This window comes from Pan paniscus, chromosome 8 (assembly GCF_029289425.2).
Source record: "Pan paniscus chromosome 8, NHGRI_mPanPan1-v2.0_pri, whole genome shotgun sequence".
Lineage (NCBI taxonomy): Eukaryota > Metazoa > Chordata > Mammalia > Primates > Hominidae > Pan > Pan paniscus.
This window is the reverse complement of record NC_073257.2, coordinates 39,210,422-39,234,396: the sequence shown is the minus strand read 5'-3', so window position 1 is coordinate 39,234,396 and position 23,975 is coordinate 39,210,422. Positions and strand designations below refer to the sequence as shown.

Sequence of the window (23,975 nt, the reverse complement as noted above, 5' to 3'; positions counted from 1 at the left end):
TGTTCTAATGCCTGTCTGGGGACTCCCAGAGTCAGGATGGACTGTCCTTGAGATGTCATTATTGATGCAGTCAAGACAAGGTGACCGCTTAGCCAGAAATTTCATTTTGACTTTTGCCATTCTAAGTCCGTGATGGATTTTGTGATTGAGCATTTAAAAAAAAAAAAGTCCCCCTCATGACGAACAATGAGAGATAAACTTATGCTCAGTAAATTAGCACACACTTCATGCACTTCCTCCTGAGAAAAAGGATTTCTTTCACAAGTTCTCTTTACTGCAGGCAGTGTTGCCATGGAAACAGAGACCTCTCCTCCACGGATAACAGGCACTGTGAAGACTGCAGCTTGTAATCTACATATTTGGTTACACTTCAATTACAAATATGTTCCATTTTTTTCTTTCGCCTTCTATATTTCTTTACTAGTTAGTGGATAAAGAATGGATGGCAGAACTATTTACACCTTAGTGCACAATTATTTCTTTACATATGCTTGTATTCTTTTCTTACAAGATATTTTCTTCTGGATGTTCAAAGTTTACATTTTTAAGTTACAAACGAATGCATATTAGTCACAATTTAAAAAAATATATAAATAATAAAATGCACATCTTCCTTCAGCACCCCTTTTTCTTATTTTGTTCTTTTCTCCAAAGGTACCATAGATAATAGTTTGGTAGTATTCTATTCTGTTCTATTTCATGACGTTGCCCAGGCTGGTCTTGAATTCCTGAGCTCGAGTGATCCGCCTTCCTTGGCCTTCCAAACTGTTGGGATTAGAGGAGTGAGCCACCGCCCCTCGCCTTCTTTTTCTTAACATTGCATCTAGGAGTCTTTCTACATCAAGACATGAATTAATATATGACATTCATTTTATGGCTGCAGAGAATTCTACTGTACAGGTGTAACGATTTATTTAACTATTCTACTACAGATGATTAGAAGTTATTTCAATATTTAGCTATTACAAAAAATACTGTGCATGTGAGCTTATATTTCTGTGAGATAGATTCGTCAAGCATGGAGTTGCCATTTGAAAGGATTTTTACTCCCTGTTACATGTACATAGATTTTGCTAAGTTGTCCCCCAGTTTGGCCGTATGAGTTTCTATTCCAAGCTCCCAGGCGTGAGTGTCCCTTTTTCTTACCCACTCCCACCAAAATTTGGATATTATCTATATTGTTTATTTTATCAATCTCATGCTTAATTTTCATTTCCCTGATTAGTAGTGAGACGGAGCAACTTTTAGTTATGCGGTGGTTACCGGTACTTCTTTTTCTGTAAATTTTCCCTTTAAAAGCTTTGCCATTTTTCTGTATGTTTATCTTTTTCTTATTGATTTCTTGAAGTCTTTATATTTTATGGATATTCATACTTGTTTATACATGTTGCAAATGTACTCTCTCACTGTAGTCAGTCTTTCACTTCTTGTTTGTTATCTTTGGCCATAAGGTATTAAAAATAACTTTATCAGGTCAAATCTGGCCATTTTTTCCGTTATAATTTTGAGTTTTTATTCTTGCTTAGGAAACCTTTCTCCAGCTCAAAATTATAAAAACATTAACCTATATTTTCTTTTTCTTCACCCTTTCTTCCTTCCTTCCTTCCCTCCCTTCCTCCCTTTCTTCCTTTCTTCCTTTCTTCCTTCCTTCTCTCTCTCTCTTTCTTTCTTTCCTTCTTTTTTTTTTTCTTCAGGATCTCATTCTGTCACTTCAGCTGGAGTGCAGTGGCACGAACATGGCTCACTGAAGTCTTGACCTCCCGGGCTCAAATGATCCTCCCCGATCAGCCTCCCAAGTAGCTGGGACTACAGGCATGTGCCACAATCCCCACTAATTTTTTTATTCCTTTTGTACAGACAGGGTCTCCCTATGTTTCTCAGGCTGGTCTTGAACTCTGGGGCTCAAGCTATCCTCCCACCTGGGCCTCCCAGAGTGCTGGAATTAGAGGCATGAGCCACCGCACCCAGCCAGCCTCTGTTTTCTTCTAGGATTTTATACTATTTTTCTCTAAAGATATTTTAATCAATCAAGAATTTAGTTTGGTACATGGAATGAGGTAGGAAATTATATTTCTAAATGGATATACAGTTATTTCAGTTCTATTTGTTGAATACCACATTCTTTCCCCACTGCTGTGATATAAATTCTAACTTTAACTTCTCTGATATTAGACGGCTGCCTGTCGACCTGTTTGTCTCTAGCTGTGCTGTTTTTATCTAATGTTTTGGCACAGCAGGAGATCTACCTTGATGTTCTTCACAATTTTGGGAAGGTCTATTTTGGAACAGTGTCTTTTTTCCATGAAATCAGTCTGTGAATTTCAAGTAAATAAAATCCTACTGATACTTTTATTAAAATTATATTAAATTTATAGAAAACTGGGAAGAATTAATAACTTTTCTTTTAGCAACATGGTACCTTTCTTTTCTTTTTCTTCTACTTTTTTTTTTTTTTTTTGAGATGGAATCTCACTTTGTCGCCCCAGGCTGGAGTGCAGTGGCATGATCTTGGCTCACTGCAACCTCCGCCTCCTGGGTTCAAGCAATTCTTCTGCCTCAGCCTCCCGAGTAGCCGGGATTACAGGCGCCCGCCACCACGCCTGGCTAATTTTTGCATTTTTAGTAGGGACGGGGTTTCACCATGTTGGACAGGCTGGTCTCAAACTCCTGACCTCGTGATTCGCCTGCCTCGGCCTCCCAAAGTGCTGGGATTACAGGCATGAGCCACCGCACCTGGCCTGCAACATGGTACCTTTCTATTGATTCAGTTCTACTTCATTTCTTTTAATAAATTGTATATTTTATGCCATATGAATCTGGAACATTTCTTGCTAAGTTTGTTGTTAGGTATTTTGCATTTTCTGTTTCTAGTCTGCATGGATTCTTTTGCATTATGGTTTGCATTATATATATTGTTTGTGTAAAGAAAAACTTTCTTAGTTAATACATTTATTTGGTTCTAACAGTTTTTCAGTTGAGTGTCTCATACTGCTGGATAGACAACACTGTGAAAAATCAGTCTTTGCCTCTTCTTTTCTATTGGTTATACTTATTATTCTTTTCTTTAATATACTAGTTAGTTCCTCAACCCCGTGTTAATGGTAACAGTGAGAGAAGGTATTCTTGTCCAACTCTACTGTAAACACTTTTTTTTTTTTTTTTTTGAGACATAGTCTTGCTCTTTCACCCAGGCTGGAGTGCAGCGGCATGATCTCACGCCACTGCAACCTCCACCTCCCAAGTTCAAGTGATTCCCGTGCCTCACCCCTCCCCCCCCCAGTAGCTGGGATTACAAGTGTGCACCACCACACGCAGCTAATTTTTGTATTTTTAGTAGAGGTAGCGTTTCACCATGTTGGCCAGGCTGGTCTAGAACTCCTGGTCTCAAGTGATTCACCTTGCCTCAGCCTCCCAAAGTGCTGGGACTACAGGCATGAACCACCACACCCAGCCAAATGTAAACACTTTTAATTCTCATCACAGAGTATATTGTTTGTTATATGTTTATTTATATGCACCGTTTATATTCAAATGCCTAAGACATAAACATTTCAAAAACAAATTATTTGTGGGTCAGTTGTGAGGTGCCCAGTGTGGGACTGGAATGAGATGGCAGAGATGGGAAAGCATCAGATCTAAGGGCAGGAAAAGAGTGGAAGAGGCTAAGGAGAACAGTAGCTGTCCTGGACCAAGAGTTAGCCATAATGCTCCTCCTGTCTTCCGATAGAGACAAGAGTCTCCTTACTGGAGGTAGCGGACCTGGATGTTCACCATAACTTCATCGGCTTGGAAGTGTGGGTTAAGTTTTATCAGAGGTAAATTCATGCATTGCAATGCATGAATATACCATTGGTGGTGCCCTGCATTTGGAAGGGAAGGCAAAATGCTTCTGCGTACCCAAGATACAGATTAGACATGTATTAATGGTGAACAAAAGACGGAAAGGTCCTAACCCTCTAAGAAAGGTCTTAGAGAGAGCTGATGGTCAGAATAAGAGTTAAAATTACATTTCAAGGAATAATTTATTACATACTTATAAATTTGAGGCAATAATCCTAAATCACCAAGTAAAAGTTAAATGTTGTCTAAAATACCCTGTTAAATTAGGAAGGGAAATTCAGAGTACACCTCAGAGAACGATTTAAAAATATTCAGAGTCTAAGGGCTAAAATCTCAAGGAAAATCTAGTCAAGAGCTGGGTGTGGTGACTCATGCCTGTAATCCCAGCACTTTGGAAGGCTGAGTGAGGTGGGCAGATTGCTTGAGCTCAGGAGTTCAAGACCAGCCTAAGCAACATGGTGAAACCCCGTCTCTACAAAAAATATGAAACATCAGCTGGGCATGGTGGCATGCACCTGTAGTCCTAGCTACTTGGCGGGGGGTGGGGGGTGGGTTGAGGTGGGAGGATGGCTTGAGCCTGGCAGGTGGAGGTTGCAGTTAGTCAAGATCATGCCACTGAACCCCAGACTGTGGATTAGAGTGAGACTATCTCAAAAGAAAAAAAAAAAAAAGAAAATCTTATCAAGACTTCCAATACCTCTATGATTCCAGATAAAAGAAATTTAACTATAATGACTATAGAAAAACAGGGGTAAAAAGTCCTTGGAAATAGACGGGTAAAGTAACAAAATAATCTCTAGAAAAGTGCTTTTGCCATCATTTTTGAAACCTGACTTTAAAATAGATAAAATACTTTTACCTTCAAGAGAGCTACGGGAAAACTCAAAAAGATTTCAGTAATACTGTCCTATTTGTATACATGTTGCAGGATTATGGAATCTGCAGCAACAGAGAATGTATTTAACTTGCCAACTAAGGATTTCTTTAGTTTCATTCTCATGAAATGCTTTATTGCTAATATTCCTAAGTGCTTTTTTTTTTTTTCTGACCTTAGTCTTTCCTTTGGGTACATAATAAATTCCAGAAGCCCGTAAAAGAAAATAGCGCCTTTTCCAGGATTTCTTTCCATCTTCTTTCAAATAAAGAGCTCCTTCCAGTTCTGGTACAATGATAGATGTTCCACAGAAACTTTCCTGAAATTGAGATTCCGACGACGTAAGACACACACGAAAGATAAAGCACTCATTTTTATTCACATTTAAACAGACTTGCAAATTAGCTTTTAAACTAAAAGTCAATTTTATATACAACTCTGATCGAATGCATATGTTTATATAATATGCTATTTGCCAGAAGAGAGGAAGAATAACACATCGATCAAGAATCCTGGCTCCTGAGTTACACCTCAAGGCCTCTTCACCACTTAACTCTGTGACCATGGGCCATTAAACCTCAGTCCACTTACTTGTTAAAATGGAATAATAATAGCCCAACTTCATAAGGTAGGTTGTGAGTACAGTCTCGGCATATTGTAAAAGTAAGCATTTAATAAAAGCAATTAATGTTATTATAAAATGGAAGACAGAATAATTATTACTTTCCTGATAAGTAAAAAAGTTACTATTTCATTGCTGGTAAATAGAACAATTATTATATATAATTCTACACATAAAATTGGGGAGGATAGTTAATGGGTACAAAAAAATAGAAAGGATGAATAAGACCTACTATTTGAAAGCAAAGCAGGGTGACTATAGTCAATAATAACTTAATCGTACATTTAAAAATAACTAAAAGAGTGTAATTGGATTGTTTGTAATACAAAAGATAAATGCTTGAGAGGATGGATACCCAATTCTGCCTGATGCGACTATGTCACATTGCATGCCCATATCAAAATATATCATGTACCCTATAAATATATACATACTATGTACCCACAAAAAGTAAAAATAAAAAGAATAAAAATAAATAAGTTAATATTTTATTATTGGGATAGTTTTCTTTTCAAAGAAGGAAGAAGGCAGTTATAAATACATCAGTATCGGAAAAGAATAATAAAGCACATCTTCTAGTTGTAGATTTTTAAATCTCAAAACTTGCATAGAATTATAGAATTCTTAATAAATTTTGTTTTAAAAATCAATAGAATAAAATTATATATTATTCTATTTTACAATTCAAATAGTCAAACTTATTTTTTGCTTTCTTTTTATAACTCTCAACATCCTCTCATTTAGTTCCATAAATGCAAAATAACTGGATTTTGCATACTCCAAGTACATTTTTATGTAGTAGAGCTGGAAAATATTTCTGTTTACACTCCCCAATTTCTCCCCAAATTTGGCTAGTATTAGTCATCCTGTTAATAATCTCTTAAATTCAGAGTTTTGACCCCAATTAGACAGCAGGATAACGATTGTTCATAGCATAGCATGCTTTGAATTTTCTTTTACATCCAGCTGTAAAACATCGCTGAATTCCTGGAACAAGGACTATCCTGTTGGGCCTCCCTGGGAAATGCTCACTGTGCTCATGCTCCCAGGAACCAGAACCTGCAACACCTGAGCTCAGCATCTGGGGGGTGGCAGCTAGTTCTGGTAGCTGCTTTATTTGGCACCGGGCTGTGAAAAGCAGGCAGGGAACAGACATGCGCAAGGCCTGGGCGGAACCTTAATGAACGAGAGAGGGCGCTCTTCAGCATGAGCTAATTGGCTCCAGCATCAGCCAATTGGCTCCAGGTGGGAACCGGATGCCGAGAGCATCACCAGGTCTTCTGATTTTTCAAGGGAGGTCCAAAATTTACTAACTCAGGAAATTTACTAACTCAGGAAATTTACTAACTCAGGAAAAGGTCCATGGATTGTCTCAGGGAAATACAACCTGGGCAGTTCTAGCATGACCATTTGTGATTTGAGATCTGGCACTCATTTCAACTGCGTTATGTGCTGCGAACAGATCCTCGATTTTTTTTTTTTTTTTTTTTGAGACTGGATCTTGCTTTGTTGCCCAGGCTGGCCTTGAGCTCCTGGACTCAAGTGATCCTCCCACCTCAGCTTCCTGAGTAGCTGGGATTACAGGTGTGTGCCCCCATGCGAGGCTCAGAGCCTTGATTTTTAACATAGATACTATGTGAAAACTCATTAGAGGTTTCCAAAAAATCAATTGTCAAATGAACTTCTGGAACACGCCCCAGTAGTGGTCATCATAGACATCTGTATGGTAATCAACACAGTGCTTTCCCCATCTCCCTGAATCTCTGTGATAATTCAATACAATTCGGAATCTGTCAGGTTCTCGGGGGGGCGGGGACTGTCCCATGAGCACATGAAGAGTGCTAGGCAGAGCCGCCTCCTGTAACGGGTCCCTGACTCCAAATCTCACGCTTCCTACCACGTCTAAAATGTTGAGAGAGCATCTTAGAGGTCCCTTTTAAAAAAGATTTGGAAATCTTTATGTCTGACTTCCGTGGAGCACTTAAGTAATGGAAACTTGGAATGCTAGAAGTTTTTAAAAGTCAAGAATTACAAATCCAGCTTCACTTATCTAAAGCCACATGTTGTAACAAATGACTCAAAAAAAGAAAAGCAGTTGAATTATCTAAATAGCTATAATTTAGAAATAATTTGATTTTAACACCCCAACTTAAAATTTCAGTGTATGTCTTTAGATTTTTCCATTGTTCTCGGAAGCAAATGACTTAAAAATAGAGCAAACATCCTTCTCGTTTCTTCCACTCTGCAAAATTAACCTTACCTCAAGTAAGGATTCCTTGTTCTTAGCATTCATTTTCTCATTAGTTTCCTTGCTTTCTTTTTTTCCTCTGTTATCCAAGTAGAAATTCTAAATAAAATGTTAAAAGATCAGATCAGTAAGTGTTCATTACCATACTAGACTCTGCAAGGAACTCACAGTCTTGCTGGAAAGAAGATGTTAAGTGTGTGAAACAAACAGGGAACCAGAGCATATGATATCAGTCAACCATCAGAGCCTTCCCAAATGCTGATACCACATTGCCAAGGCAGGAGTGAAACCTCTTCATCCTCCCATAGTGTACACAATCAATGAAAAAACAGAAGATAGAAAACAGTAGCGAAAAATACATCATTTAATTGTTGAAGTCCATGCATGGACCATGCATGTTAAATGCTGGAAGCTGGAAGTCCCCAAGGCACTGGCAAGAGCTGGAGGCTGGAGTGAAGGTCAAGCTCATGTCCTATGCTCAAGAGGGGAACTGCTCTGGCAGGCAGATGCCACATGGGAGCTCAAGGCCTTGTAGGCTGGCAGGATTCTGGCTTATCAAGAGAATCCAGAAATGTAGATGTTTGCAAATGTTAGCGGCCTCTTTTATTTTTTAAAAGAACTGCCTGGGTCAATCACAACACAAGGTTTACTATTTAGCAACTTCCAAGGACAGAAAGAAGCAGAAAGGGCATTTCTGGAAAGAAAACCAGCCTAAACAAAGACAGGGAGGACTATGATCTAAGCACTCACAGTCTGGGTGTGGCTCATGCCCATAATCCCACCACTTTGGGAGGCTGAGGCAGGAGGATTGTTTGAACCCTGGAGTCTGAGACCAGCCTGGGCAACATAGTAGGACCCTGTCTCTACTAAAAATAATAATGAAAAAATTAGCTAGGCATGGCGGCATGCATGCTTGTAGTCTCATCTACTTGAGAGGCTGAGGCTAGAGGACTGCTTGAGCCCAGGAGTTTGAGGCTGCATTAAGCTATGATCACTCCACTGCACTCCAGCCTGGGCAACAGAGTGAGACCTTGTTTCAAAAAATAAAATAAAATAAAAAAATAAAGAAATAAAAGAACTCACAAGTGGACTCATGGTCTCTAAGCATGGTTTGTATTAATTTCTGGATCATACTTTGTTAATACTGAATATCAACAGGATGGCCAAAAATAAAGTGTGTGAGTTTCCAAAAAATCACGAGCACTCAAGGACTAATTTTACACAATAAGTGCAGCTGAGGTATCCATATGCACCATGAATATAATGAGTGACCACTGTCATAGAGTGCTGAGGATTTTATGTAAAAACATGCAGTTTTACAAAATAATACGTAACAAATGTATTAAAGGCAGAAAATGTATCTCAGAAGCACTGTGACTAAATTAAGGACCCTACTGAATCTAGGCACAAGTGTTTATTTACACCATAGGAGTGTTTCTCCAAGTATAATCCTCAGACCACCTTGAAACTTGATACAATGCATGTTCCTGGGCTACACCGGAATCTCTGGGATGAGGCCTGGAAATCTGCATTCCAATATGCTTTCCAGATGATTTTTATGCACACTGAAGTTTGGGTTTTTCTTATCGTTGGCTTTTCTTTAGAGACAAGGTCTTGCTCTGTTACCCAAGCTGGAGTGCAGTCACATGATCATAGCTCACTGCAGCCTTGAACTCCTGGGCTCAAGCAATCTCCCCTGCTCAGCCTTCTAAATAGCTGGGACTATAGGCATGTGCACCATGCCTGGTCATGCTGAAGTTTGAGAATCAAGTGTACTGGACAGAAAGGAAAAAAACTGCAGACAAATAAAATGTAGAAGTTTAAAATATCTCCTTGAAATACAATGCATAAAAAAGGTGATTTGCTAACTTTTTTTTTTTTTTTGAGACGGGGTCTCGCTCTGTCACCCAGGCTGGAGTCCAGTGGCGCCATCTCGGTTCACTGCAAGCTCCGCCTCTCAGGTTCATGCCATTCTCCTGCCTCAGCCTCCCGAGTAGCTGGGACTACAGGCGCCCGCCATCGCGCCCGGCTAATTTTTTGTATTTTTAGTAGAGATGGGGTTTCACCATGTTAGCCAGGATGGTCTCGATCTCCTGACCTCGTGATCCGCCTGCCTCGGACTCCCAAAGTGCTGGGATTACAGGCATGAGCCACCGCGCCTGGCTGCTAACTTAAATAGAGGAAATAAGTCAAGCACAATTTTTTTTGTTTTTTTGAGACAGCATCTTGCTCTGTCACCCAGGCTGGAGTGCTGTGGTGCAATCTTGGCTCACTGAAACCTCTGCCTCCTGGGTTCAAGGGATTCTCCTTCCTCATCCTCCCAAGTAGCTGGGATTACAGGTGTGCACCACCATGCCCAGCTAACTTTTTGTATTTTTAGTAGAAATGGGGTTTTGCTATGTTGGCCAGGCTGGTCTCAAACTGCCCCCCTCAGCCTCCCAAAGTGCTAGGATTACAGGCATAAACCACCACGCCTGGCCAAGTACAATTCTTTTGGTAATTCTTATTGAAAAGAAGTTTCTTTTAATATGTTTTTCCAAGACTTTTAAACTTTTATTTGTTATTTGAAAGGATGTTACATTGTGAATTAGTGCAATTACAATATAGAATTCAGAAAACTATTTAAATCTTAAATGTTTTGCTTGAAGACCACGACTAGCCATATTAGGTAACATATTCTACCTGCTGGAAACCTATGCTAAGGCTTTACAGATACGATTTTATTTCATCTTCACAAGAACCCCGTAACATAGGTACCATTGCTATTGCTACTTTACAGATGAGGACACAGAGGATTAAGTGATTTTCCCAAGGCCGATTAGTGGCAGAACGTTGAGTTATTAAATAATTTTTTTTCTTTTTGAGACGGAGTCTTGCTCTGTCACCAGGGTGGAGTGCAGTGGCGCGATCTCGGCTCACCGCAACCTCCAAATCCTGGATTCAAGCAATTCTCCTGCCTCAGCCTCCCGAGTAGCTGGGATTACAGGCACGCACTACCACGCTCAGCTAATTTTTGTATTTTTAGTAGAGACGGGGTTTCACCATGTTGGCCAGGATGGTCTCGATCTCCTGACCTTGTGATCTGCCCGCCTCGGCCTCCCAAAGTGCTGCGATTACATGCGTGAGCCACCATACCTGGCCAAGTTATTAAATAATTTTTCTCAGCATTAAAATACTCTTAAGTACAGAGCCGGGCATAATGGCATGCACCTGTAGTCCCAGCTACTCCAGAGGCTGAGGCAGGAAGATCACTTGAGCCCAGGTGTTTGAGTCCAGCCTGGGTCACACAGTGGGGGCCTCGTCTCAAAAAAAAAAAAAAAAAAAGAAAAAGAAAAAAAAGCTTTAAGTACCATAGGGGAGAATCTAGCACAGCAATGTGAATATACTTAATACCACAGAAGGGTACACTTAAAAATGGTTAAGATGATAAGTCCTATGTTACATATATTTTTCCACAATAACAAAAGATGTGACCCAATATGAGTTCGCCCATTCATACAAGAGTGATTTCAGGGTGCTGCTAGAAAGCAAACCTTGGCTTAGGAAGGCCAGATATTTGAATCACGTATGATGAACTGGAAGCATGAACAGAGAGCATAATGAAGACTCCAAACCCGGGTGCGGTGGCTCACGCCTGTAATCCCAGTACTTTGGGTGGCCAAGGTGGGTGAATCACCTGAGGTCAGCAGTTCGAGACCAGCCTGGCTAACATGGCAAAACCCTGTCTCTACTAAAAATACAAAAATTAATTGGGTTTGGTGGTGGGCGCCTGTAATCCCAGCTACTACGGAGGCTGAGGCAGAAGAATCACTTGAGACTGGGAAGTGGAGGTTACAGTGAGCTGAGATCATCCCACCGCACTCCAGCTTGGGTGACAAAGCAAGACTCCATCTCAGGAAAAAGGAAAAATTAAAAGAAAAAAAAAAATACTCCAGAGCAAGTGTTTGTCATCATCCTTATCTGGGAAAGACAGAGCATCTGTCACTCTCTGCAGGGAAGAACCTGTCTAAACTGTGAAGGGCCACATTTCACCAGGGTGCCCTAAAGAGGCAGGATGTATAGCTGTACCTTTCTCTGAGAACTTTCTCTGACATACTTCTGACTTTTTCAGCTTCAGAATATCCTTCTAAGTGACCATGCTACACTGTTTTTGTTTTTTCTTTTAATGAAATAGCAAAAAACACAAAGCAAATCTGTGCTGGAGGAGGGCAGTCCTTAGAATAAGAATAATTCTTAGAATAATAAGACTGATTGCTTTCGGATCGGAACTTCCACCTGCGGTGTGGGCGCCCACTCAATGTGGGCTGTTCTGTAGAAGTAGTGAGCAGAACTCAACGTTTAGTCATTATATCCTGCAAATGGAAACTGGGTAAACCTGAGTCGAATAATAAAGGAACTTTAAAATGGGAAATGAGACTCTTGGTCATAGCTTGCTCTCTTTTCTCACAGCTTCTGGGAGTGCAACATTTGGGGACAGCTGGATAGGAAAGAAACAGCAAATACTTTTTAAACATCTTCTTGGAATAAAGAGTAAATCAAGCAAACAGTTATCAGTTCATGAAGAAATATTTGTGAGTACCCTTTATACATGTAAAACATCCCTGTTCTTTCTTTGGGGAGGGACATATCTCACTCTGTCACCTATGCTGGAGTGCAGTGGCGTGATCATGGTTCACTGCAACCTCCGCCTCCCAGGTTCAAGCAATTCTCCCACCTCAGCCTTGCAAGTAGCTGGGGCTACAGGCACATGCCACCATGGTCAGCTAATTTTTAAATTTTTTGTAGAGTTGGGGTCTTGCTATGTTGCCCAGGCTGGTTTGAAACTCCTGAGTTCAAGTGATTCACCTGCCTTGGCCTCCCAAAGTGCTGGGATTACAGGCATGAGCCACCATGCCTGGCCTCAAATCCCTATTCTTAAGAAGGTTGCTATCACACGGAGAAGATAAATACAGATCGATCATAGTGAGATGGACAGATGACTCTATATCTATCAATGGGGAAGATATAAGAGACTACAAAAATTCAAAATGAGCCACAGTCTAGAGATTTTCAGGAAGGAAGAAATTACTATGGACTGAGATGGTCAAGAAAAACTTTACAGAGGGGGTCAAAGTTTGAACGAGGCCTTGAAAGCTGTTCAATGTTCTGGTAGGGAAAAAAAGAATAAGAATAGATTTCCAGGGAGGAGAACGAGCATGCACAAAGGCACAGAGGTGTCTTTGGAGCACTAGTGAGCAGCCAGTCAGGCTAGAGCTATGGGGTTAATGCAGTTCACTGAGTGAAGATCAGACCAACGCTCCCAGTTCTCTGCTCGCTGTCAGGTGACTGGGCAGTAACTTCCCCCAGAATGGATGAAGCTTATTTCCTTGCTTCACTTACATTGGGTTTGGCCATGTGACTTGCTTTGACCAAAAGAATGTGGCAGATGGGACGATGCATGGATTCTAAGCAGAGAGCTTGAGGTGCAGAGTGTGTTTCTGTCATTTGCCTGTACTCTTCCAGTTGACCGTGGGAAGAATATGTCAGAGTTCTGTGCTATCCAGGGACAATAAGAGAGGCGTGGGGCCAGGCTCAGCGGCTCATGTTTGTAATCCCAGCATTTTGAGAGGCCAAGGCTGTTGGATCACCTGAGGTCAGGAGTTCGAGACCAGCCTGGCCAAGATGGTGAAACCCCATCTCTACTAAATATACAAAATTAGCCGGGCCTGGTGGCACATGCCTGTAATCTCAGCTACTTGGGAGGCTGAGGCAGCAGAATCGCTTGAACCCGGGAGGCAGAGGTTGCAGTGAGCCGAGATCGTGCCATTGCACTCCAGCCTGGGCCACAGGAGCAAAACTCCATCTCAAAAAAAAAAAAAAAAAAAAAAAAGACATGGACCTACCTAAATCTAAGTCTAAGTCATACTCTGGAGCTAAGGACAGGGAGCCTGCAGACCCTGGAGAGAGGAAATGTCTGTTTCTGCAAACCAGTGGGATTCTGAGATAGTATTTTTTTCTTTTTTTTTTTTTTTTTGAGACGAGGTATTGCTCTGTTGCCCAGGCTGGAGTGCAGTGGATCATAGCTCACTGCAGCCTTGAACTCCTGAGCTCAAATGATCCTCCCACCTCAGCCTCTTGAGTAGCTGGGACCACAAGTGCATGCCATCACACCCAGCTAATTGTTTGATTTTTGCAGAAACTGGGATCTCACTATGTTTTCCAGGCTGGTCTTGAATTCCAGATTTCAAGTGATCCTCCTGCTCTGCCTCCCAAAGTGTTGGGATTACAGGTGTAAGCCACCATGCCTGGCCTCTAAGGTTGCCTTTCATGCATCAATACACTGACTAATCACACACGCCCACACTGGCTGGTGAGAGGATCCAGGGCACCGAAGTCATGGGTAGACCTTCCTTTAAAACATTAGCACATGCTGGAGACCATAAAGGTGATTACTGTATAACTTTCCTTCTAACCACACCTGGTCCTGGATGGTCAGAGACTGCCCTTGGTGGGCTGAGGGAGGCTGGAAGGGAATGGAAGAATGATGCCACAAGGTATTAATACTTTTCTCCCACAATAGCTGCCAGGCTGTGGCTGAGACACTTCTACACCTGGGCAAAGAAGTTGTGTTTCTGTCTCTGCTCCTCACTCATGCAGCCACCAGTAAAGTATAATCATCATCAAATTTCAGTTAAGAAACAGAATAATCTGTGGAATAAAATTGCCTAAAATATCAATAGTGATTATTGTTAAAGAGTGAGATTATGGGTGATTTAGATTTCCTTCCTTATATTTTTCTGAATTTTCCAACTTTTCCTTTTATGATAAATTGATATTATTATTATTATTATTTTGAGACAGAGTCTCACTCTGTTGCCCAGGCTGGAGTGCAATGGTGTGATCTCGGCTCACCGCAACTTCCGCCTCCCGGGTTCAAGCGATTCTCCTGCCTCAGCCTCCCGAGTAGCTGGGACTACAGGCACACGCCGCCATGCACGACTTGTTTTCGTATTTTTAGTAGAGACAGGGTTTCACCATGTTGGCCAGGATGGTCTTGATCTCCTGACTTCGTGATCTGCCTGCCTCGGCCTCCCAAAGTGCTGGGATTACAGGCGTGAGCCACCATGCCTGGCCAGATATTATTTTTAAGTTAGCAAAAGAAAGTTATTAGAATAAATAAAAAGTAGCATAGTAAGGAACTTATTTGAGGAAATTACTTGAGGCACAATCTTACATGAACTTACTTTACCTCATGTAAGGTTGCGCCTTACGTGAACTGACTTTACCTTATGTAAGGTTGTGCCTTACATGAACTGACTTTACCAATTCCTTTTCTGAAAAAGAGATTCTTAGGGCTTCTAGCAATAAGAATGGCTTACGTTAATACCAGAATGATTTTCCATGTTCACACTCAGTCCTCAATTCTCAGATCTCTATTTTGGTTTCAGGTGACACGGTTTAGGACACGCTATCCCAAACTATGGCACCTTGTCATTTGAGAAAACAGCAGAAGCAGGAAGGTCCCTCTCACCTTTTCCTGTCCTTCTCTGAAGCAGGTCTTAAAAGAATCCTCTGACCTTTCTCTAAAGTAAGTCACAGGATCCTTGTGAGACAGGCGCCCACCCTATACCCAGAGGAAAGGAATGTCCCTGTCTCTGAAGACACAGGGACCCAGAGAAGAATTGGAACAGGCCTTGCCAAGTTTCCCTCAGTTTATTTCCATTAGATCATACAGTTTTGTCCTACAATCACACTTCTGCATGACTGTCCACAAAAATACCCACTTCTTCCTGTTTCTTCAGATCTTCATTTCTGAAAGCTCCTGTGTTACTTACATTAAATAAATTTCTGTGCTTTTTATGTTGTTGTTAATCTGTCTTTTGCAATAGCGACCTCAGCCATAAACCTAGCAATGGGTTAGAAAACAGCTCTTTCTCCCCTACACAGGAAATGTCACTGATTTTTGTACAGTAGGCTTCTAAACTAAAGCTGCCTTTATGAGGATAATACTGTTCTACTGCCCCGGCCCACTTTCCCAAAAGAGACCACATCCCCTGTGCAAGAGAGTCTCTGTAGGGGAGAAAAAGTCTTACCTTTTCCTCACCCATTGCAGAGGTCATGGCTGATACCCCTAGAACAAGAGAGAAACAAGAGAAAAGCAACACAAATTCATCTAACCAAAGTTTTACGTGACATTGGAGCCTTCAGAAATCAAGACCCAAAGAAGCAAATTATGTATTTTTATGCTAAGTAGAAGACTGAACTCTGAGCTTTCTTTTTTTCTTTTTTAGACAGATCTCACTCTGTCACCCAGGCTGGAGTGCAATGGCATGATCACGGCCCACTGCAGCCTCGACCTTCTAGGCTCAAGTGATCCTCCCACCTTAGCATCTTGAGTGGCTGGGACTACAGGGATGTGTCACCCCGCCCAGCTAATTTTTAATTTTTTTATAGAGATGAGGTCTCACATGTTGCCCAGTCTGGTCTCAAACTCCTGGGCTCAAGTGATCCTCCTACCTCCCAAAGTGCTGGGATTACAGGTGTGAGCCACTGTGCCTGACTTTTTTTTCTCTTGCCAGGATTCCTTTTTTTTTTTTTTAAAAAAAAAAAAAAGAAAGAAAGAGAAAGAAAAAGAAAGAAATGCATAGATTATATGCAATCTTGCCCAAATTCCTTCCTAAGGGCCAGGGGAGTCATACCCTATAAACCACAAAATCTTGTGAAACAGGTTTTTAATTAACCCTGTAGAGTGTAGCTTACTTTCCAACCTGATTCTGTTATAGTATCACATAAGAGACAGCAGACCTCCTTATCTTCATTTAGGCATTCCTTTCTGTTGACTTCAAGTCTTTAGACAAAGCTCAGTTCTTTCAACCAATTGCTAACTCAAGAATCCCTAAAATCCACCTATGACATGTAAGTCTCTGCTTTGAGATGCCCTGCCTTTTTGGGAACCAATGCATGCCTTCCACATATTGATTTATGATTTTATCTGCAATTCCTGTCTCCCTGAAATGTATAAAACCAAACTGCAAGCCAACTGCCAGGGGCATACTTTTTCAGGACCTCCTGAGACTGTGTAATCGGAGCTCAATCACTCATACTGGCTCAGAATAACCCTCTTTAAATATTTTGTCATAATTTGTTGTTGTTGTTTTTTTTCCATCATCAATCTGATGAAAGAAGTGGGTAATTACGGAGAAACATGATCTAATGGCAATAAACTGGGGGAGCTCAGCGAGGCCTGTTTATTTTGGTTTGTTTCTGTGTCTCTGTGTGACACTTTTTACCCCCCGGGTATGGGGCAGGACGCTTGCCACAGGAGGACCTTCCAGGGGCAAAGGGAGGAGGTCAGAGAGTGATCTTTCTAGGTTTCGTGGCTTGCTTTGGGGAGAAGAAGTTGAGTTTCTATAACCTGCTTCAGGGGATAAATGCGGGAAGGAGAAAGGAGGGTGGGAGAAGGTCACAGAGATCGTCTGGCTTCTTAGAAGGTCCTTCTAATCTCCTTCGGTTTAAAGTACTCAGCATGCCACGGTGCCATAGTTTAGGGGCACTGTGTTCTGAGCGCTGGCATCCACCTAGGGCCTATTGACTGTTGAAGATGAGAAATGATGACATAAATTATTATTTCATAATAGGCACAATGGCTTTGTAAAGCAGAGGACAGTTAACCATGGGGAAGCCTGAGCCACTCACAGTGAGCCACCATTCAAGGCCAGGGTCTTCCTTTTTTTAAGAAATTTATTTATATTTTATTTTTTTTTAAAGAGATGAGGTCTCCTGTGTTTCCAGGCTGGTGTTGAACTCCTAGCCTCAAGTGATCCTCCCACCTTGGCCTCCCAAAATGCTGAGATTACAGATGTGAGCCACTGTGGCTGGCCTTGGCCAAGGGTCTTTCAACTGTGTCCCCCCGCCCCTCCATGTCCTATAATTACATGAAGCCCCTCCAAGAGCATGCTGTGCAAATTGTCACATCCTCAGTCTTGAAGTGTACCATTTTCTAAAGCGGACCTGCCTGAGAATGGACGGCCCCTTTCACAATTGCCTTTTCGCATGTTACAAAGGAAAATCGCACCTGCACCCACACAGAATCTTACTGCCCCAGAGTAAGGCTCAAAGGCCCTAAACAAAAGGACAACTTGAAACACCAGTGCAGAGAAAGAAGAAGACTCATCACAAATCCTTTTGGAAGTCATGCGGATTCTAATTCTTTGCTTTCAACATAGTAGAAGGTACCTAATTATCTGGTCAGCTAATGGATGAAAAGAACCATCATTGATCCTCCTGTGGCTTTTGGCTAGTACCTTGGAAGGAGTTCAAAGAATTGAATGACATTCTTCTGTTCCCATCTACTTATTTATGTGAACAAGGTTTCTCAATGTAGAAAGTACTCAACATCTGTAAAAATGAAAAACTGGAATGTAATTGATACGGAAATTCATTCTTTGATCCTGGAATTAACCAGGGGGAAAACGGCTCCATCTAATCTATTTCTAACATTAAGAGATGTCCCCTCCCCATTTTTTTTTTTTCTTGGTTTTTTTTGTTTGTTTGTTTGTTTTTTTTTTTGGAGATGGAGTTTCATTTCACTCTTGTCACCCAGGCTGGAGTGCAATGGCGCGATGTTGGCTCACTGCAACCTCCACCTCCCGGGTTCAAGCGATTCTCCTGCCTCAGCCTCCCGAGTAGCTGTGATTACAGGTGTGTGCTACCATGCCCACCTAATTTTTTTTTGTATTATTAGTAGAGACAGGGTTTCGTCATGTTGGCCAGGCTAGTCTTGAACTCCTGACCTCAGGTGATCCAAAGTACTGGGATTACAGGTGTGAGCCACTGTGCCTGGCCTCCCATTTTTGCTTTTTATATTTAATTAATATAAACATTTATAATAAAAAAAGGTTTCCATGTTGTTTTGTTCAACTGTGATTTTTTAACCCTTAAGTGTCCTATGGTGACAGAAAAGAAAAGCTCACCCATCAATTTATAAACATAATTAGTTGAAGAGGAGTATGGGACAGAGAATAATAAAAGACTTTTCAGCATATCAATATATTACAATAGGATAAATCTTTGTGGAGAAAATGAAATGAGAACAGTTCAAAGGGAAAAAAAAGGAACAATATAAAATGTCCCAAATGTTGAAAAAACCTTACTGTACATCACCAAAAGTGAAGACTAATGGCAATTATGGAATTTGGGTGATAATAACGTGTCAATGTAGATTCATCAACTGTGACAAATGTGCCATGCTGGTGGGGGGTGTTGATAGTGGGGGAAGCTGTGTGTGTGTGAAGGCAGGGGATATATAGGCACTCTTTCTATTTCTGTCCAATTTGACTGTGAATCTAACTGTTCTAAAAAGAAAGTCTATAAAAAAATAAAAACTTATTCATGTGTTTCTTAAAAAGATGATGGTGGGAATCAAATTGTCATGGAACTGTATTTAGAGTCCATTGAATAGTTTTTTTAAACTGTCAACATTCAAAATATGTTGGACATGGCATTCTTCGTATCTATTTAAACTTGTAGGCCGGGTACAGTGGCTCGTGCCTGTAATATCAGCACTTTGGGAGGCTGAGGTGGGCAGATTACGTGAGGTCAGGAGTTCAAGACCAGTCTGGCCAACATGGTGAAACCCCATTTCTACTAAAAATACAAAAATTAGCTGGGCATGCTGGCGCATGCCTGTAATCCCAGCTACTCAGGAGACTGAGGCAGGAGAATCGCTTGAACCTGGGAGGCAGAGGTTGCAGTGAGTCGTAATCATGCCACTACACTCTAGCCTGGGTGACAAAGCAAGACTCCATTTCAAAAAATAATAATAATAATACTTAATAAATAAACTTGTGATGAAAAAATTTAGATGTCAACAAACAAATGTGTGAGGTGGCACACGGTTTTTCAAACTTCTTCTAGGGTTACACAAGCACAAAGTTTGAGATCCATTTATAGAGGCAGCCATCGTCTGAGGTTGGCTATAGGGGCTATGTGGGAACAGATAAGTAAGCTGAGGAAGGAAGTCCACCAAAGGGAAGAAGAATGACACAGCTGTGCACAGGGACAGAGAGTGACAGAGAGACATGGAGACCCAAGGGAGGGCTGGGACCAAGATGCTTGCCATCATGATCCCAGCAACGCTCCAACCCCTGCACCAGTCCCTGGGAGGCCTGACTGTACTTCCTATCTTTCATTCCAATGAGATGCCTCTGGGTCCTTTCAGTAATCTGAAAACATTCTAATTAGAGCAATATCTGTTCTTATACCCAAGGATCACCACTGACAGTTGATGGCAGGAGCTAACAGTGTCTGTGCACTCAGATTTCAGCAGTGGCTCTGGAGAACCAATGATGGTCTTGCACCCTCACCAAATCTCAATAGTTAGACTCATACTTGGCTCCCACCTCTTGGGAGTGAAGCTAAAACACAGACTGTTCCAAAAAGCTGATAAGTTACTTTCAAATGGAACAGTGCATAACAGCAGCCATCAGAAGAATTCATTAAGAGTTACTCTGTTTTCTCTCATTTAAAATGGGGTGATCTCCTATTGCCTCCCCAAATGTAGACAAGTTATCCTTTTGGAATTCCTTCCTAATTAAGCATCTTTCTGTTCACAAATTTGCAGAGTTTAGTTTCTCTATATTCATTTATTATAGATAATCTATTATACAGAACTTTACTGTAGATGATTGCTGAATTTCAGTTGAGATCAAACCACTTTACTTTAATGCATAACTTCACAATGTGGCAAGTGGTTTTCATGCTGTATTTGATTTTGTGAGGTAGGAAGTACAGCAGCATCAACCATTTTACAAACTGAGAAGTGAATTTAAGTGTTGTCAAAGAGCACACCAAGATCACACAGCAGGTGACATTTGAAACCCAGGTGTGTGAAGCCACTTTTCCAGTCACCAGTGGAAATGGATGCCTAGCAATTATGCCTGCACAAGCATATCACTAATGTCTCCGAATTCTTACTTATTATTGCTTCTGAAAATGGAGCTCAAAGCCTCCCTCTGCATTCACTTTCTTGCCTCTCCCAGGCACTATCCCCCAAGACAAATAATTTGTAAAAGACCTCTGTTAAGTATTGAAGACTTCAGTATTGGTACTTTAAGAATGAAATTTTAAAGAGTTTTTTACAGTTTGATAATTTTCCAGAAAAACTGATATTCTGGGCCAGGTAAGCTCTTTCTTAATTAAGCTGCAAATAAGTATTAATCTGTCTTAGTCTGTTTTCTGTTGCTATAGCAGAATACCAGACAGTGGTTAATTTATAAGGAAAATAAGTTTATTTGGTTCATGGTTCTGGAGGTTGGAAAGTCCAAGGACATGGTGGAAGCTTCTGAGGAGGGCTTTCATACTGTGTCATAACATGGTGGAAAAGCAGAAAGCAAGTAAGCAGGCATGAAAAAGGCAGCAAGAGCAAGCTGAGCTCACTTTTATAACAACCATGTTGCCCAGGCTGGTCTTGACATCTTGTGCTCAAGCAATTCCCTTGCCTTGTCCTCTCAAAGTCCTTTTGGAATTCCTTCCTAATTAAGCATCTGGAATTACAGGCACGAGCCACTGTGCCCAGCTTTAAACAATCAAAGGGTATTAGCACAGGGCTTAGACAAGAAGACTTTAGGTATTTCAAAATTACAAAGCCTCCCTTTTAGGAGCCATGACATCAATGAGAATGGTCACAGCCTGCTTCTCTCACTCTAAGGTCAGCAGGCAGAAGCCACTATGTATGCAGAGCACTGGCCAGAAGATAGATTCAAACACTGAGAAAATGGAAATACATTTACTTAAAATTGGCCACTTCAAAATTGCCTCCACTTCAATTTTGGTCTTTAAATTTGATTGTAGATTAGGAGAATGTATAAAAGTTGGCTTTTAAGAACATATTCTTGTGCAAAATAATTCATGAGGAGAATTTCTGCTTCCCGCTATGGTACAGTAGTAATGGTTTGGATTCATGGCCTGGCCCAAATTTCATCTCTAATTGTAATCCCCAGTGTTGGAAGTCGGGCCTGGTGGGAGGCAATTTCTAACAGTTTAGCACCATGTCCTTAGTGCTGTCTCATGATAGAGTTCTTAGGAGATCTGGTTGTTTAAAAGCATGTTGCATGCCCCTTCTCTCTCTTCCTCCTGCCCCAGCCATGTGAGGTGCTCACTCTCCTTCCACTTTACCCTCTGCCATGATTGAAAGTTTCCTGAGGCCTCCCCAGAAGCAGATGCCACCATGCTTCCTGTACAGCTTGCAGAACCATGAGCCCATTACACCTCTTTTCTTTTTTTCTTTTTGAGATGGAGTTTTGCTCTTGTTGCCCAGGCTGGAGTGCAGTGGCACAATCTTGGCTCACTGCAACCTCTGTCTCCTGGGTTCAAGTGATTCTCCTGCCTCAGACTCCCTAGTAGCTGAGATTACAGATGCCCCCCACCCCACCCCACCCCCACCATGTCTGGCTAATTTTTGTATTTTTAGTAGAGACAGGGTTTCATCACGTTGGCCGGGCTGGTCTCGAACTCCTGATCTTAGGTGATCCACCCGCCTCAGCCTCCCAAATAAACCTCTTTTCTTTATAAATTACCTAGTCTCAGGTATTTCTTTATAGCAGTGTGAGAATGGCCCAATACAAGTAGCTTGCTGTAGACAAAACAGCTAGAAATGCTGGATTTAATAAAAAATCTGTGTGAAGGCATTAGAGAGCTATTGAAGCAATTAGGATGCAAGAGGTCAAGATCTAAGACAGAAATGAACCATAAAGTGGTGTTCAGGTCTCCAGAAAGCCACACTTCCCCTCAGGGCATTTGTTGATGCTTAGTCTAGGGTGAGAGACTGGGAATCATGGCAAAGGATTTGAGCAGGCACTTCACAAAAGTGGGTATTCAAATGGATAATAAACATTTGACAAGATGCTACAATCACTGGCATCAGGAAAATTCAACTTAAAACCACAGAAGATGCCACTACAGACCCCTAGAATGGATAAAATTTAAAAATTAATGGTAACACCAAAGGCTATCAAGGATCTGGAACAACAGGAATTCTCATACAATGTTAATGGGAGGCTGAGTCATAGAATCTGTGTGGAAGCTGCTTGGCAGTATCTACTATAACTAAACATATTACCAGCCTGGCCAACATGGTGAAACCCCGTCTCTACTAAAAATACCAAAACTAGCCAGGTGTGGCGGTGAATGCCTGTAGTCCCAGCTACTTGGGAGGCTGAGGCACGAGAATCACTTGAGCCAGGGAGGTGGAGGTTGCAGTGAGCTGAGATTGTGTCACTGCATTCCAGCCTGGGTGACAGAAGGACTCTTTAAAAAAAAAAAAAAGGCTGGGTGCAGTGGCTCATGCCTGTAATCCCAGCACTTTGGGAGGCTGAGGCAGGCAGATCACATGAGGTGGAGCTCAAGACCAGTCTGGCCAACATGGTGAAACCCTGCCTCTACTAAAAATACAAAAATTAGCCAGGCATGGTGGTGGTTGCCTGTGATCCCAGCTGTGCAGGAGGCTGAGACAGGAGAATCGTTTGAACCCAGGAGGCAGAAGTTGCAGTGAGCCTAGATTGCACCACTGTACTCCAGCCTGGGTGACAGAGCAAGACTCAATCCCAAAAATGAAATAAAATAAAAAAATAAAACTAAGCATCTGCACAACCTGTGGTCCAGCAATTGCACCTATAGGTATATATGCAAGAGAAATGTCTACACATGTCCAACAAAAGACATGTACTGTATAAGAATGCTCCCAACAGCATTACTTGTTAAAGCCCCACGCTAGAAACAAGTCAAATATCCATCAGCAAGACAATGGATAAATAGGTTTTGGTATAGTCACACAATGGAATTCTAACAGTGAAAAAGAATAAGCTAGTGCTATGGGCAATAGCATGAATGAGAGTTGAGCCAAAGCAAAGCTAAACAAAACCAACCTGGGCAACATGGTGAGAGCCTGTCTCTCAAAAAAACAAAAACAAAACTTGGCCGGGTGTGATGGCCTGTGCCTGTGTTTCCGGCTACTCTGGTGGCTGAGGTGGGAGGCTTACTTCAGCCTGCAAGGTGGAGGTTGCAGTGAGCCATGATCGTGCCACTGCAAGATCTGGCTGGGCAACAGAGCAAGACCCTGTCTCAAAAAGAAAGAAGTACTGTGATATAATTCCATTTCATATATAAGGTTCAAAAAGAGGAAATGCTAAGGAGATAGAGGCTAGAATCATGACGACCTTTGTAATGGGTAGTAAGGACTGGGAAGGGCCAGGAGGAAGGCCGCTGCAACTCCCTGAATGCTCTGCTATCTTCATGTGGGTGGTAATTACATGGGTTGGTTCACTGTGTAAAAATTCAGAGTGTACCATTATGATATGTGCACTAGTTCATTAGTTACCATGGCAAACTGCAGATGCCCACTGAAGGACTGAAAG

General features: G+C 41.5%; 1 protein-coding gene across 2 annotated transcripts in view; it reads right to left on the bottom strand.

Annotated features, from left to right (window-relative positions):
- Positions 1–23,975, bottom strand: part of APBB1IP (amyloid beta precursor protein binding family B member 1 interacting protein) — a 232,280-nt gene that overhangs the window by 26,412 nt on the left and 181,893 nt on the right. For both annotated transcript variants that reach the window (XM_063607304.1, XM_055092506.2), the window contains exons 10-11: positions 7,597–7,683; positions 4,890–5,033 (exon numbers count right to left, since the gene is read on the bottom strand). In XM_063607304.1, coding sequence (XP_063463374.1) covers positions 4,890–5,033; positions 7,597–7,683 — 231 coding nt within the window. The remainder of the gene's footprint in view (positions 1–4,889; positions 5,034–7,596; positions 7,684–23,975) is intronic.